At 39.2% G+C, this 16,559-nt stretch overlaps 1 protein-coding gene across 5 annotated transcripts in view; it reads left to right on the top strand.

Annotated features, from left to right (window-relative positions):
• SPIDR (scaffold protein involved in DNA repair) overlaps nucleotides 1–16,559 on the top strand; it is a 340,147-nt gene that overhangs the window by 17,131 nt on the left and 306,457 nt on the right. For 3 of the 5 annotated variants that reach the window (XM_019498649.2, XM_014606829.3, XM_014606827.3), the window contains exons 5-6: nucleotides 3,774–3,934; nucleotides 11,836–11,889. In XM_019498649.2, the coding sequence (XP_019354194.1) occupies nucleotides 3,774–3,934; nucleotides 11,836–11,889 (215 nt within the window). The remainder of the gene's footprint in view (nucleotides 1–3,773; nucleotides 3,935–11,835; nucleotides 11,890–16,559) is intronic. The other 2 variants (XM_014606828.3, XM_014606830.3) reach the window with 2 other exon arrangements.

Genomic DNA, 16,559 nt, shown 5'->3' with positions numbered 1-16,559 from the left:
GGGGAAAATTGCTTGAAGTTGTTATTACAAAATGTGAAAAATCTAACTGCTACCATTTAAAGCTGGTGTAAAAAATTCCATTGATTTATTTGGGAACAGGAGTGGGACCTAAATGAAACTGGCATAAGTGAAACATGAATAAAAAAGAAACTTTGAGATGGGGGGAAATCATTAGTAATAAACTGAATAAATTAAGTGTAGCAATCTCTCAGATGGTATACCAACTCCCTCGTCCATGCAGTAAAATAATAATGGGAGTGTTGGCACCCAAACTTGCAGCCGTTTTTTCACCAGTATATCACTGCCTGCTTTCCTGAAGCTAAATCCCCTGCTAGATGCAGCTGTCCCTACTTCTAGCACTTCCTATGCTTGTTAGAAGAATTGGGCCCAGACTTCAGTGTATTGTATTTCAAACAGTTCCCACAATTCTCTACATTGTCTCTTTTTATGCATTTATGTTGCTCTTCAGTGATCAATTTGTACAATTTACATAGAAGTACAATTTAATTCTTTGAATTTCTACATAGAGTGTTTTTTTTTCCCACATCTAACTTTATAATTGTAAGTTTTTTTTCTTATACTTAGCAGGTAGAGTGGGGGTGGGGCAGGAGGAGGGCAGAGAGGTGAAAGTATTTGTAAATAAAGAGAGAAAGTATTTCTGTGCCTGAGTTTGTAATATAGTCTTCAGTATTTGGTAAAATACATTCTTCATTGTAAAACCAATGAGTGGTGTGGGATTAGTGTGCAGAGCTGGCTTTGCTGAGGCCTGATCTGGTGTGTGGGGCCCTAGTCCCACCTATTGCACTGGGCACCAATCCAGATCATGCCCACAGTCATACCCTGCCCACAGGTCCATGCCATCTGGCCTGCAGGACTTAGAAATTTGGCAGTGGAGGAGCAGTAGCAGTGTTAATTGCCACTGCTTCTATTCCACCAAATTTCCTGATCCCTGCAGGCCAGATGGCTTGGCTTTGTAGGTCTTATCTGGTCTGCAGGCTGGAGATAGAGCACTACTGATTTAAAACATAGGTGGGAAATGGTATTTCAAAAAAAGTTCTCTTAGAACAAAACTAAGACTTGTCAGAGTTGGAGAAATGAGAGAGAGACTGACCCATATACCCTAAAGTAGCCAGGAGTTTGATGTTTAGAATGATCCTCTGGGTGTAGGAAACCCAAGATCAAACACTAGCCCTGCCTGCTTCAGAGTTGGAACTTGAGCCTGAGTCTCGGGCACCCCAAGGCAGTGATTTAAATTAGTAGATTAACTATTTGGAGCAAGGGTGGGGTTGTGGTGGTTAAGCCTCTACGAGAAACCCCATTTTGGATCTAAGGATTGACATATACATTTACATTGAAAGTTCTCAGTGTTGATGAATTGCCATTTCCTGAAGAACTCTTTGGTTTTCTAATGTGAATCTATGCATTACTGTTCTGTAATCTCAGTTCTTCTTGTTTTGTATTGTGTGATCCAACTTAACTATCTAGAGGTGAAATACCTCATTTTCCTACATACTACATGCCCCAAATAAGGCATGGACCTTTTTTGGGCGGGGGAAGTGGGGGGGAGGGCAGATTGAAGGGGAAAAAAACGGTATTTCCATATTTATGGCTTGATATACCAGGGACAGAGTCTGACCTTCAACTTGCTTACCTTTTCTTTCCTGCTTAGGCAAAGCTATAGTTTTAAACCTTTCACAGTTAAATTGTCAGTGGCTCTTGGCTGCTCAGCCAAAATGTGGAACTGTAGCTGCTACTGAAAACTGAACTCCATAGGCAGATTTAGGATTTTGAAAAGAGCTAAAACTATCTGCAGGCCTGTGAAGTAGGCCTGCAGACAGAGACGAGAAGTAGGTAACATGGGAAACTTGCTGAATGAAAGGTAGCTTGAGTTGTGGGACATCAAGACTGTTAGAAAAGAGAGAGGGTCATTAATACTTGTGGAATGAAAAGCATTAGCAGGTATCAGGTAAATTATGAGTCAATACCTCATTTGACACCCTCAGCATTGCCTGAATAGAAAGACCATGGTGCTGCCAGGCAGTTAGTTTTAAACTTTGGATGGAGTAGGAATCAAAGTGAGGTACAAGTGCAACACTACACCCCGCCTCTGGATCTGCTGCTGGTGGACTCTGCTCCTCCCTCCATTCAGCTGCTGGAGGGAAGTGAGGGAAAAGAAGCAGCAGCCTTCTTACAGAATCTCCATGCTTCTTTTCTGGGTAGAAAATTGGAGGAAAAGGGTTTCCCACCTCTCTCTCTCTCACTATTTTAAACACAAGAATATAGAAGCTGCCATTCCCCACAGCTAGGCAAATATGCAAAATCCTTCAAAATCTAAAGTAGCCATCAAACATAAAATAATTTAAGTTCACTAGTATAAACACATGTACTGTTGTTTAAAAACAATTCAATAAAATTAGAAGTAACATTTTTACAAGCACATAAAGCCAGTCCAATATTTTATTATACAGAGCCTTAATCGCTGTAATGCTTTAGTTGTTAAAATCTTAACAAGGTTCAAGGTGTGTGTGTGTGTGTGTGAGTGTGTGTGTGTGACTGCAGTATGTATAACTGCAGCTGAAATTCCTATCTGTTAAAAATATATATATTTTTATACTGGACAGTGTCTAATGCATTAGATAAAATGCTGTACAGCAGCATTTCTTAATGTTCAAATAGAATATTGAATGTGATCCCAGATTCCCATTGATCCAGACACAAGTCTATACAGAATGCTGTTGACACTAGTTTGATTTCTCCTACGTATACAAAGGTGTACGTGTACCATTCCCAGCTTTCACCTGTTCCTTATTTGTTCTAAGATTTTAGAAAAAGGCAACCATGCTCCCAGTCTTACAGAAAGAGTTTCTCTACTTCTCTTCCTTTTGTGCTGCTAAGTGTGTTATGTGCGTCGCACACAAACAAGTTCTTTCCTCTCAAGACCTTGCCACCTAAGACTCTAATGTTGTATTTCCTTGAGGGTTGTAGGACAACTTTTGTGCCTGCTCCAGAGGCCTGTTGACTTTAAAGGATCCGATAGGTGATAGGCAATAGTTATTGACTCGGATGCTCTGGCTACTTTAAACATTTGTATGCAGGTATTTTTAATATCTGTCTTCTTCAGGGGAAAGTGGAAGAGTAAATAGATGAGTTAGAGGCATAATTGAACATGGGATAGGTCTCTCTGTTCCACTTCATAATCCTGTCATTGTAGATAGGAGAGCTACCTTCTCTCTCCACCTGTCTGTGTTTTGGAAAAACTTTTCTGTGCCTCTCTCTTTCTTTAGTTATCTATCTTGCTAGCAAGTAAAGTTCTGAAAGTGGTTTTGCTCTGTTGCCAATATTAAAATTTCTCAGACTGTTGGATTTACTTGTATGCTTGTGAGTGAGAGCTCTTTAAAACTAACTTGATAAACTATTAAAAAATTATAGCTTCTTTTGGAGACAATAATATTGAGCTCTGGAACAGTTGTTAACCAGTGACGTTTCATATGCAAGTACTTGGCTTGTCATTTGTTAGTCATCTCTGTAGAAGTTAGTATTTTCCTGATGCTTAGCTTCAGAATTGTTTATTAGAGTAAAGCCTTTATGAACGATAATATTAAAATAGTATGTTATGGAAATAGTAAGGGAAACACTATATGAATGTACAAATTGGAGATAATTCATTTAACAGCATACTTGCTGTTCATTATAGCTGAATTCATAGTTTTAATTAACATGCATAGGATTAATTAAGAAAAATGTCTTCAATTTTTACCATTGTTTTATGTTAGGTGAACCACAATTCATTGACTGGGAGAAGGACAGTGATTCTGATGATGATGTAGGTAGGTCTAATGGATCAGAAAAAGATGACAGCCCATTTGACATACTGGATGAAGATTCCTATGCAAGTAGTCTGCCTGGTGAAGAGAAGGGAGATGAACCTTGTAAGGTGAGAAAATATTTCAACTTATAAAACACAAACCCAAATGATCTGACATTCAGGTTTGAGTACTCTTGGTGGAATATGAGTTCCTTTTTTTGTCTTTTCACTCCAAAATGGCCTTCATGCACAAGACCCCTTAAATTTCTTGTGTGTCCCCCTTCACCTAATTGCCTCAGATAAGCACAGCCCTTCTAACCCCTTCCCCACAACAAATCTAAAAATAGAAAATGTGGCCTAGTAGAGCAGTAGCCAATGATTTGAACTTGTGGTCTGTTCCTGGCTGTGCTGCTCTCCTGTTGGATGACCCTGTACCTTGGCTTCCTGTCTGTAAAATAGTGAATAGTGGTACTAATCTTTTTTTACAGTACTTTGAGATGTGCTTAATGAAACGCACTATGTATGACCTGGTAGTAGAATTTGTTAAATTTGCTCTGAAGAGTTGTCCTAGGGGTTTCTGGGGCAGTGATATTTTCAGAACTTTTTCATACGTATAGAGGAATGAGGTTTCCTTTGCTTAAAAAAGGCAATGGTTGACGGAAGGAAGGTGAAAATAAGTATTGATCATTATAATTAGGGTCAAGTAGTCACTCGTCAATGAGGGATGATTTAGGAAATATAATTTTGAATTCGCAAGGAATTCAAAATACATGCAGTGGTTTAATTAGCATGTATTTGGCTAACAACACTGTGCCAGATTAAACTGTATTATGATTAGAATTTGAAAGATTTACTTTCAAGGTTCACACGGTTGTTGAGTTCACCAGACAAGTTCTGTTAGCCCTGTGCACCGAATCTTTATACGTTCTATTATGCCTGAATTCTAGCATGTACAGTATTAAGTGCCCAAACTTTTTTTCAGTAGCTGTGCAAAAGCCTTGCTTTTGAACTTGAACTGGAGGAATCAGCTGTTAGACTACTGTCCACAAATGCTATTTAAATGGAAGAAAAAATAAGATGCTTCAAAACGTACAAATAAAAAGTGCCTAGAATCTAGAGGCTCTAGATTAATATTAATGCCTTGCATGTAGTAGTCATAGTAGTATACCAATAGGTTTGAAGTACTTCCAGCAGAGGGTGCCAGAAAACAACTATTCAGTTGTCTTGTCAGTAGAATTACTCAGTGCTTCAAAAGGGAATTGAATTTAGAGGATCTCATATACTTATGTAATTCAATGCGTTTTTTATATGCTACAGTGGCAGTTAAGGTTTTTTTTAAGGTTAAATTGTCCAAAGGGGTCTGAGAGCTTCAGGCTATGATTTTTTTCTGTATGAAGAATACAGATATCAACATCGAATCTGACATATGGGTAGACTTAAGGTATGACATACGTTGTTCTTGACAAAAGAAATCAAGGAGTATTTCAGTAGTTATAACTGGAATGTAAAAACAATGGGGACAACTGAACTGTGGTCCAAGTAGACATAACTTTAGTTGAAATCAGTGGAGCAGTACTTGCTTATACCATCTACCATAAGACTATGCAGAAAGGATTTTCCTGAGAATAATACAGTTCTGTTTCCAGTTTGTTTATCACTGCCAAGTAACAGGACTTGAATATATTATCATAAGCCTTTTTAGGGTAAGTAAAACCTTCAGTCAGAGGCAGGATATCATCAGAGCTAGATACCTGACCAAGCCTTAGGGCATTCACACTAATATCAACAGTATGGCATAGATGTACCTGAGCTTACCTCTAAACTTCTAGCTTGGGTATAACCACTGAGCTACAGCAGTGGGCTAATGTGGGCTAATTGCTTCAATATTTTTCCAGTTTCTCTGGCAATGACCAAAGAAACAGAGTGTTGGGCAAAATAACTGGAATGGTGTGCCCAGTTCACACCTCCAATAGTCCCAGGAAACTTGGAATTTGTCTAAACAGAATTTGTTCTGCTTTTAACTATACCAAATAATTAAAGTGAATCCATCTTCCATTGTGGATACAGTTATGCCATAAAACAGTGATTCTCTTCTGAGGTGCTTTGGCACCCTGGGGTGCCATGAGATCTCATTAGGGGTGCCATACCACCTGGGCCCTGTGTGAAAAGGTAAATGCTCTTCTTCCCCATCTTGCATCCGGTGCCTGCCCAAGCTACTTCTCTGGGAACTGCTGCCACTAATTTTGTAGTGGTCCATTTGTTTTTGTCAGGTGGTTTCTCTGTATAAAGTCACCCCCCCACAAAAACAATACAATTCCCTGGGCACAGTTTCCTGCTGAGGAAATTTCCATGGGAGTGGCCAAGCTGTGCCAGTAAAGTTAACCATTGTAGCTGGCTCATGCAGCAGGGCAAAATCCTCAATATCGGGTGTCCTCAACCCCTGGCTTATAGGCCAGGTTTGGCACCATGTGTGGTTGAAGACTGGCACTCTGTGCTATGCAATGCCTATGAGTCACTGTCCTCGTATAAATAATTTTGGACAAACTGTTTTGCGAAAAAAACCTACAACTGAACTGAGCATAGAAAAGAAGTGACTGCTATTGGAAAGTGTTTATTATAAAAATATTAATCTTTTAAAAAGGCTTGTGTTAATTTAATGCCTAATGCATTGTGGTATTGGCACCTAATGCAGTGTCTAGGTAATCGAGACAGAATTTTTTTTGCCCTACTTCGAAATATGGTAAACCCCAGTAAGTGCTGGAGGTTTAGTAATTCTGCCAAAATTTCTTTTTAGTGTGCTACGTATTGAATGGACATTTAAAAAAAATGAATGATTTTACAACTGTATCCTTCTTGCTATACCAGCAGGTTCAGTTTGCAAATTATTTGTCTCCAGTGCTAATTAAATAAAAAGTAAAGTGGGCACCACACAAGCTTTGTGTATTATATCATAATGTACATGGACAATATTAGCCTTATGTGTGGGTCTTACACACAAAACTAATGGCAGAAATTTTCAGTATAACTCCGTGATATCCTAACTCTGATCAAACATACTGAATTCACGAAGAACAGGCTTTGCTAAGTTCTTCTGAAAAATCATAGTTAAATCATGATGCAAGGTGCCTTTCTGTTTTAATAATATTCTTTCCTTTTGGTCTATAACTATCCAATTCTTACTTAAGAAAATATAGGAAGGACAGGCCTGGCTTGGTCTGGGTGAAGAGAACTTTTTTTTGTTTGTAGAGGAGCATGGAGAGGCCCTCAGCCTTTGTGAATGGATCTAAATGATGATTAACTTTCAGTTCCTTCTTTCCAGAATACTTGTTCTCTGGGAGGACTTCATTCATTCCCTTCAGCTTTGGTCTGTGAACGGATTTCACTGCATTGTAAATGAGTGTTGAGGGATGGCCAATTTTGTTGGTTGGTTCACTCTGAGGACTGCTGTCACAGATAAAACCCCTAATTTATTTGAAAGAAAAAGATTCATCTCTTGAATTTTAAATATTTTGATTCCAGGAGATTAAACAAAATCTAATGCTATTCAGTCACATTTCAGGACTCCTACCATGCTGTCTCCTATGCTAGGAACTTAGTCTGTCTCCCTGTTTATCAGACATCCTCCTTCCTTCCCTTCATTCAAATCCCTTCTTAGAATGCTTTCTATATCCTTCAATCTAAATCCCCCTAAACTGGGTTAATATTTTTATGAAATATATTGTATCTGTGTCACGTGGGAGCCTGGACTGTCCTATGCTGTTCTGTATGTTAAAACTATATTATCTGTGCCTGGTTTAGAGCCAGAGTTGTTTGCATTGTGTCTTGTCTTGTTTAGGACAGTGGGATTTACTGACAAGAATGGAAGGAAGAGAATTTGTCCCTTGAATTATGATTTCTTGGAATGGAGACGTTATTACTTTGCATTTGCTATGTAGAATAAATAAGGTTTCATGATTATTTTCTTGCAGACCAAGCTAGTAAGCTGGTCATCAGTTTATTATAGAACCATAGAAAAGTAGGGCTGGAAGGGACCTTCACTAGTCACCTACTCCAGCCCACTGCATGAGGCAGGATCATCCCTTTCCAAACCACCTTATTGTTTAACCTGTTACCAAAACTACATGGTCAAACCTGACACAATCATAAGATATAACATCCTAACCTGCTACAGGTAAAGTAGGGGGACCACAGTGGCCAACCTTCTGCTGCTGCAAAGGTTGTTAAAATATGCTTAGGAGATCCAAGGAAGAGGGCCAGGCTGCCCACTACAGAGAAGGGCAAAAATCTCAGTCTGTGCCAATGGGATAGAATTCCTTTCTGACCCCAGATATTGCAATTGCTCTTACCCTGATCTGAGAAGCAGGGATCTCTATGTAGCAAACATAAAAAAGACAAGTTGACTACTTATTATTTAGAGAAGAACTTTTCCTTTAAAGGGATAAATAGAAAAGCTAACAGCTCCAAAGTGGGAAGAAATCTAGTTCAGAGAAGGTATTGGTTATAATAGAGCAGGGGTTCTCAACTGTTTTAGTTTTAAGGCACCCCTTGTTAGACTCAAAGTCTTCCTTAGAAAATGTCAGCTCTTATATGTGTCACTCATTTTGACTACAGAAAAATAATACAGCAATTCTGTTGCAAATAACTCAGAAAGACTACAGCAAGGCGGAATGTTTTTAAAACTTTGGATTCCTAGTTGAAATCCCTGGGTTTATCTTATAAGTCTCAAGACGTCCTGGCTGAGAATCACTGAATTAATTAGATTATTACCAAATGCTGCTCTGTGTGTTATATGTATTGGCAACAGGAGGCTTTAAATGAGTATGTAGAATGAAAAAATACGCTTCTCTACAATTAGCGAAGGATATAGATTAAAAAAAAAAAATGAAGTTCTTCTAAATACATTTGTGTGTCATACCTAATCCTTTTAACCTGCCACCATGAGGGCATGGATAGATTCAATCTGGTATGCTGCTGAATTGCTGCCACAATAACTTTAATTTAAAAGATATTACAGGCAGTCCTCGACTTACAACGTTTCAAGTTACAATGTTTCACACTTACAATGTTTATAAATTAATACCGTTTCAACTTTGACGTCAGTTTTGACTTTGCATCAGATCAAGCGTTGTAACGCCATGCCAGCGAACAAGTTCACTGCGTCGCTCATCTCCCTGGAGAACATCTGTCCAAACTTCCTTGGACACTTTCTTTAAGAAAGCAGACAAGACTCCAGAAAAACCTGCAGCCAAGACTCCTAAGAAAACTCTAGCCAAGAACCCTTCAAAAAGTCCAACCAAAGAGCCTTTCAAAAAGTCCAGCAAAAGTCACCTCAAAAAAGTCCTTCTAAATCAATATGATTGCTATTTACAATATAAATACATTAATGTAGTTATATTACTAATTTATAATTGATCGAGTACAAAATTCTGGGGTATTTTTGGTGAAAATAGGGTATTGGGCCTTGGTTCAGGAGCCAATTCCCCATTTATAACATTGTTTCTTATGAGAAAATTGGTTCCAAGTTACAATGTTTTAACTTAAGACACGGTTTCAGAAACCAATTGTGTTGTAAATCTGAGGACTGCCTGTAATTTACTCTTCTTTCATGATCTAGTGGGGGGCAGATTTTACATCTTTATGATATTTTAAGAAAGCCTCTTCAAAGTATCAGTGATATCATTTACAGCCAGCCATACAAGTATTATGTATATATTTGGGCCGTCTCCTTTTTTATCATCATCCTCTTGCTTCATTATGCTTTTCAGGCTATATAATTAAAACTTACTAGCACCTGAGTTGTGTAATAGACTATAAAGTAGGTTATCTTGGGTTATGAATCATCATTTTATCAATTGGAATCTGTGTCACCTAGTTAGATTGACTTTATACTGGTAGAAGATTATTATGTTACTCTGTTGTAAGCATTTATTTGAGTATGCATCATCATGGTAGGGGATGTCCTGCACAGCATAAATTGAGACAGTAATGATAGACTAAATGCCATGCTCCAAGCTGGAAGGACATGGGTAAAGAAGTGCATCTTGCAGCTATTCCCCGAAAAAAGTGTGTCTGCAAGGAGCAAATGTCTGACTTATGGATCTACTGCCAAGAAAGCTCTTGGACACAGGTGACACAGATTCCAATTAACCGGGACAGATAACAATTAACAAGCTTACTACAAACTTTTACAGTGTACTGCTAGAAAAAAAATCTTAACTTTTCTATCACGCTGATCTTTGGTGGTGCCAGACACTAGATAGGCCTTTTATCATGAGGTCAAAGTATAGCAGGTCAGTAATGATACAGAAATACTTGTCACTTTGCACTCTTAGTTCACAGTTGAAATGATTAACCACTTGATACGGCCAGAATGATTGTATGATACTGTACAAAGGTATAAATATGTCTTACAAAGATATAAATATTTGCTGCTCTGTGCTGGGCCATGTGCCTCCCTCCTCCCCCCCAGTCCCCCCACACTTCCTACTCCCCCACTGCTGCACTGCACTGTGTGGGATCCCTAGGTCCTCTTGAGCCATCTGTGGGTTCCATCAGCCTGGTGGGCTTTGCCACCCTGCTTCTAGGGTCTGGGGCAGGAAGCAGGAGGAGTGAAGAAGAGCCCAGAGATGCTAATAGCAGCAGCAGGAGAGCAATGATAGGACCAGGAGCTTGCAAACTGCAGGCTAACCCCTTGCAGGGGTGCCACATGTGGCCCTTGAGCCATTAGTTGACAGCCTTGTTTTAAAACAAGAACTTGGGAAGACCCTTGATTCTTGGAGTCAGGAATTCAAATTTCACTGTGGTTGACTTAGTTCTCTCTCCTTCCAAGGTAAATAAACTGAGAAAAGTGTGGTGAAATGAGTTGTATTTGTTCACTGTGATCTTGCAGCTAGAGGCCCTTTTTGCTGTTCAGAAGCACTGAAGATTCGTGGTACTTGTCTTAAGAGAAAATATTTCTTTGAGCAAAATTTTCACTACCACACATACATACTCTCTTCTTTTGTAAGCTGGAAATTTTCAGAAGTAAGCCAGTTTCATGGAAGGACATCTCATTTGTGAAGTATTTTGGGTGTTTTGCCAGGTAAATGCAAACTAAACTAGTATATATTAAACTTTGGAGATACGCTATTTATGTAGAATCTGATCATTGTTCGAAGAAATTAGCATAGTGAAGTGAAAACTACACCTTGCTGTTCGTGCGAGGCCTGTCTATTTGCACTGATTAAAATGGGCAAACACTGGGCTGTTGGGTCTACTAATCTACTAGCTTTGCTCTGTGTAACCTAAGGCTTCAGTTAAACTGAATTTTCTTTATTACACAGCTCTGGAGAGTCACAGCTTAAATACAGATGATGACATTACTGTCTCAGCCTACATATACCAAGTGTCCCATCCCTGCAAATGTCTTTACAAAAACATTAACTGGAGCTATTTGGCTTTCCTGTGGCACTATTCCACAGGAAGGAAGGATGTGTAGTTTCTCAGGCTTCAATCTCTAGGCATCACTGACTGTTCAGAATATTGCTGAGCAAACCTTCCAAATTATTGGAGAGGCAAAGAGATGCTCTTGCACCTGAGGCTGCCTGCTTGAAGATGTGATAAACTGAGAGAGGATTTAATTTATATCCTCTGTGGGGAAAGATGCCTGGACCAGAAAGAGCTGTTTGGAGTAATGAGAATCAAGACCAGAGAACAAACTTCTTCCTGCACAAAGGTATCAAATTCATCAGGTCCTGTGGGCCAGATGCAAGGTGTAGGGCTGGTCTGTGGCCTGGATTGAGCCTGCAGACTGGCCCCACACACAGGATCCAGCATGCACCGCAGTCCAAGACTTACAGGCAGCACAGTGAGTCAGATGCTAGTGCTCTGTAGGCCAGATCTGGCCCATGAGCCCTATCTTTGACATCCCTGTTCTGCACCCTGGGAGAAAGAGGAGAAGGGGCTAAAGCAGAGGAGGTAGAAAAATATTAGGAGGGTAGAGGGTCTTTTTAAATTTAGCACCTGTGATACAACCCTACACTTTTCTTTAGCAGAGAACATCTGGAAATGACTCTGTTGTCTGGAGAGAACCACAGGGAAAGAAGGTAAGCTACCACAATAGTTGTATTTGTTCTTTGCGATCTTGCAGCCAGAGGCCCTTTTTTGCTGAAAGACCTCAGGTTAGGTAGGAGAATTGAGCTTTGTGGTGCTTCTTTATATTTTTTTTAAGTTAAAACATCTAAAGGCCAACAGTTCAAAAGTTAAGGCTGAAACCTGGTTTTTAACCCTTGTTGCAAATAATGTGGTTGAGTGAGACAATGCAGAGACAAGGCTCAGTGCCAGCGCATGGGGCCAATTTTAACCTCTGTTTTCCAGCATATGCAGGTGATGTTTGGACATAGTGCTTTGGCGATTTTATTTTTTTTTTAATTCAGTGAAGTGTGTTTATGTGCTTCAAACCAAATGAGCATCAATATCTTGGTAGATGTGTGCTTGATCACCACACCCAAAAGCTATTATTTGAACAGACTCAAATTTTTGCATTAGTTTTCGGTTTAAAGAGCATGATCATCTTATAGGTGTTTCCTAAGGCATATTGCAAACTTTTCACACATCTTCTTAGGGTTGTCTCATCTTCACAGCTGGTGGCCTCGACAGAAGAACTGAATGGGTCAGAATGAATAAACTATCCTTTTGCCAGTAGAGGTGTTTCTGCAGCTTAGGGGTGAGGCTCATTGTCAGGTTACTTTAAGGAAAACTGTACTGCTGCACTTGTACCTTTAACTTTATTTTGCCTTGTCAAAGATGCAGAATACTAAAATGTGCCATTGTAGACAACATAGACTTAAAATGGATATTCTGTACACAAAGTAAAACAGAAGACAAAGCATTATGTGACAACAGTTAATTCAGTGACCATGTGACTATCTTCAAATGTATTTTAAGTGCATAGGACATATTTTTTGCTAATGAGTTTCTTGCATGTCATGTCAGCTAAAACAAATCATGGCTTTTTGTGTAATGTATGTAGGTTTCACACTCCTCTGACTGTATGAAATGAGCCAATTCTGATTATTGCTCTAAACAGAATCTGAGAAGAGAATTCTTTTAAGCTTTACTTGCTGTTGGAGGGCATAGGACGGTTCAGAGTCTATAAGCCTGGTCACTTGGGTTTCTGTTTTCTCTTTGGTTTTAAATAGATGAAGTTCTTTTCTAGATTTATAATTGTATAACTTTGTGCCTGTTTTATTTCATGTGGCAGAGGCTGGCTACATATTTGCATTTCTTTTCAAGCTACCACTGATCTTTGGAGGGAGGATTGTCAGGTTGTGAAGGGGTAGTGAGTGTGACGACTGGCTGTGGTATGCAGTGCAGGAGTGTGGGAGAGAGCAGAGCAGAAATGGGGGAGAGGGAACCAGACTAAAGTTGGGGAAGTTCACTAGAAACTTAATTCAATTTTTTTTTTTTTTAAGCTGGAAAAAATAGGGGTGAAAAAATGCCTTAGGCTGTTCATGTCCAGTTCTACAGGGTTTTTGTCATCTCTGCTGCTTTTGCTTTAGGATAAACACAGTCTCTATGCAAATATCTGATTCATCTGTAGATGACAATTAAGATTCACAGTTCTTCTGTTATCAGGACACTCGCATTCCAAGATGATAACCTTGATGACTAAGTAACCCCTTCTAGGTGAGTTACTATAGAATTGGGTTGCAACTCCTGTGTTTTACCTCAGGTTTACCATATTATCAAGAGTATTTTCCTTGCTTTGCAAGAATCTCCTAGCTTATGGTTACTGTAAACAGCAACATGTTCTATTACATATATACTACAGTCCCCCAGTTTAGGCCTTTTATATACCCATAGCATACCCCAAACTCCTAGAGAGGTACACTTGACACTTTATTTCTCCTTCTCCCCCTTTTGTGTCTAATGTTCCATCCTCCCCCTCCCCCCCCCCCCGAGAAAACTCACGCATTAAAACTTAATATCAAGCTTGCTCTTCCCCTCCAACCTCATTAAACCCACTATTTACTCATTACTCAACTTCCCTTCATTTACATGCTCCTTGATTCAGGCCCAGTCATCCTCCACCCACCCAGTCTCCGCTGCCCCGACTCAGTCACCATTCAATTTATTTGTCCTCATTCACATTCGCTTGGTCATCACACAGTGTGTGCTCTTTCCTGCCCCATCAAATGCATTGACCTCTGCATTATCTCTTTGAAACTGCAGCAACAACCTTAGTACGTCATCCAAGGTTAGGCCTTCTCCCATGGCACACATTCCCCTAGTCCTTTGAGGATCGATGTTTTTGGCAGGCATTTCACATATTATCCTTCACTCTGCTGGAGTGCCACACTGGTCCCCTTCTTCTGCCTGATCAGCTGCTCTGCTTCTTTTTTTTTTTTTCTTTCCTGTGCTTCCTGCCCGATTTGCTGCTTTGCTTTCTGTGCAGCCTGTCCCCTGCCTGATATGCTATGTGCCACAGCAAGTGTGCCAGGGTCACTTGTGGCACCCCTGCCTCAGGTTGGCCATCCCTGACCTCTCTCTTTTTTTCCCAGCTGATGACAAGAGTTCACGAGGGCAGGGTTTTGTTTTCTGTGTGTGTATGTTTTGCTTCAAGAAGCGCAAGACACTTAATCTGATTGTAATTTGAAGACTTTCACATTGGTGATATGCTGGGTAAAAGCTCTGAGCTCTTCATTTGTATCTGTCCCTATACTTGTAACACTTGCTGTGTTTCACAATAGAGGATGGGAAAAGTGATTTTTATGCATCGTTATAACATATATAAAGTGGTTGTAGGATCCTTTGAAAAGAGCAGCATAAATGCAATATTTGTCAAACATACTCATTTGAACTTTCAGGATGTTGTGTTGAGCAGACTAGTTGTAGCTTTCTTTTGGGTTATATGGATAAACTGGGAAACAGGAAGCACTGGGGTACAGAATCATGGGTCTGAAATGGGTTCACAACTTGGAAATACATTACTTCTGAGCCATGCTGAGCTAGGGAGTTCATCTCAAACAAATACTGATAAATCTTTTTTATTTTACACCACTCCATTATATATTCTTTGCAGGTTACTTGCTATCAAAAAGCTATTTTCAGATGGCTTTGGAATTGTTTAACTGTTGTCTTTGCCTGTAAACCCAAGTTACATAGATGTACAAAGACAAACTTAACTAAATATGAACCTTAGTTACCATGAGCTCAGCTGTATGGAACTCAGAGGGATCGTTCTTTTAATACTTCTAAGAGTGGTCTGAAACAGTTGTGGTGTGGCTGAATGGTTTATTTTGGGTTTGCTGTAGAATTTTAGTGTAAAAAGTCATATTTGAAAAAAAATTGAGATCTTTGGCTCTTTCAAGGTTATAAATAAGTGCTGGTTTTTGTGGGATCTGAGAACATTTTTTTTGTCACTTCAGATTTTTTCATTTTGCCCTTTTTTTTTGGTATGGAAAAGATCTGTCGTGTTGCTTCACTACTGAACTTTGACTATCCTGAGCCTCAGGCCATTGTAATTTTTGTGTTGGGGGAGGGGAGAATTTTTTCTCAGAGGTTGAGTTTAAAAAAAAAAAAGAAAAAGAAATAATGGTGGCTGCTTAGAACTGTTTAGTTGGTTAGAATGTTAGAGTAATTATAGAGGGAGAAGGATAAATTATTGTAGTACTGTCAACAGAAGTAGGTCAAAAACCATGAGTAGGGTTGCAAAAAATCATGAGGCCGGCTTAAAAAACAAAACTGTGTACGTCCTCTCTCTTTGCCTTTTGGGTTTTTGAGCCTTTAGGATACATTGGAGTAATACTTTTCATTTTTTTCCTGCAAGCTAGAGGGTTAGAAACTTACTTTAGATAAAAATGAAAGCAGAGTCTCTCAGTTGCTTTGTGCAAGAGCTGGAGCTTCCTGGAAAGCACCAAATAACACTAAATATATGATACTATCATGAATTGACAAAACTATTAGCAGGAACAAAATGGCCAAACATATCTGATAAACTTATTTTGTATAGCTTTATGGTTCCAGATAATAGCTTCTCCATATATGTGGAGTGTGTGCATGTGTGTGTGTGCATATGACTAAAATAAATATGTAAAATGTTGTGTGGTAACTTTGAAGATGATGTTTGAATACCTTTACTCAGCCAGCCAAATTGGGAATAATTTAAACTTCCTATGAGTTGTAGCTCTGAAAAAGAGTAGTAATATTCACATGATAATTAAATCCAGTGAATTCTGGGAAAATAATCCATATCATAGACCATAAATCAGGAAATGTCTTGGTTTTGTCTAATTAATGCTTTTCTTTTTTTCTTTTAATATAGCATATTTATCTACTTACCAACAATGCATCAGTAATCATGGCAGCAATGAAGACATTGAACTTGCTTCTGTGCTTGCTCCTATGAGTTTATTGGTAGTAACAATGCACCGTGTTTGAGATTTCTATTCTTTTGTGGGAAGAGAAGTTTGGGGTAGAGTGTTTTGTATAAATTCTTCTTGAACAGGTAACTCAATTTCTTGCTGCAAGGATTAAAAAATTGGCATTTCATACTGTATATTCAGTCCAGGTTTGCATGCATGCAAACTACACCCTTCTCTCATCCCTGTGTTTCAGAAGGGATTATGAAACAATGGGGCAAGATCATCTGAAGGTGATGCTAAATCTTTGTCAAATGACTAAAAGCCAGACTGAACTCTGCCTTATGATGAACAATGTGCAGAGTGAAGGGAAACCACAAGATTCCCTTTGCAGAGATACCTTACTCTGTGGG

The sequence above is a fragment of the Alligator mississippiensis genome, chromosome 3 (assembly GCF_030867095.1).
Source record: "Alligator mississippiensis isolate rAllMis1 chromosome 3, rAllMis1, whole genome shotgun sequence".
NCBI lineage: Eukaryota > Metazoa > Chordata > Crocodylia > Alligatoridae > Alligator > Alligator mississippiensis.
Note: the sequence above shows the minus strand (reverse complement) of the source record. Positions and strands in the feature narration are given on the sequence as shown.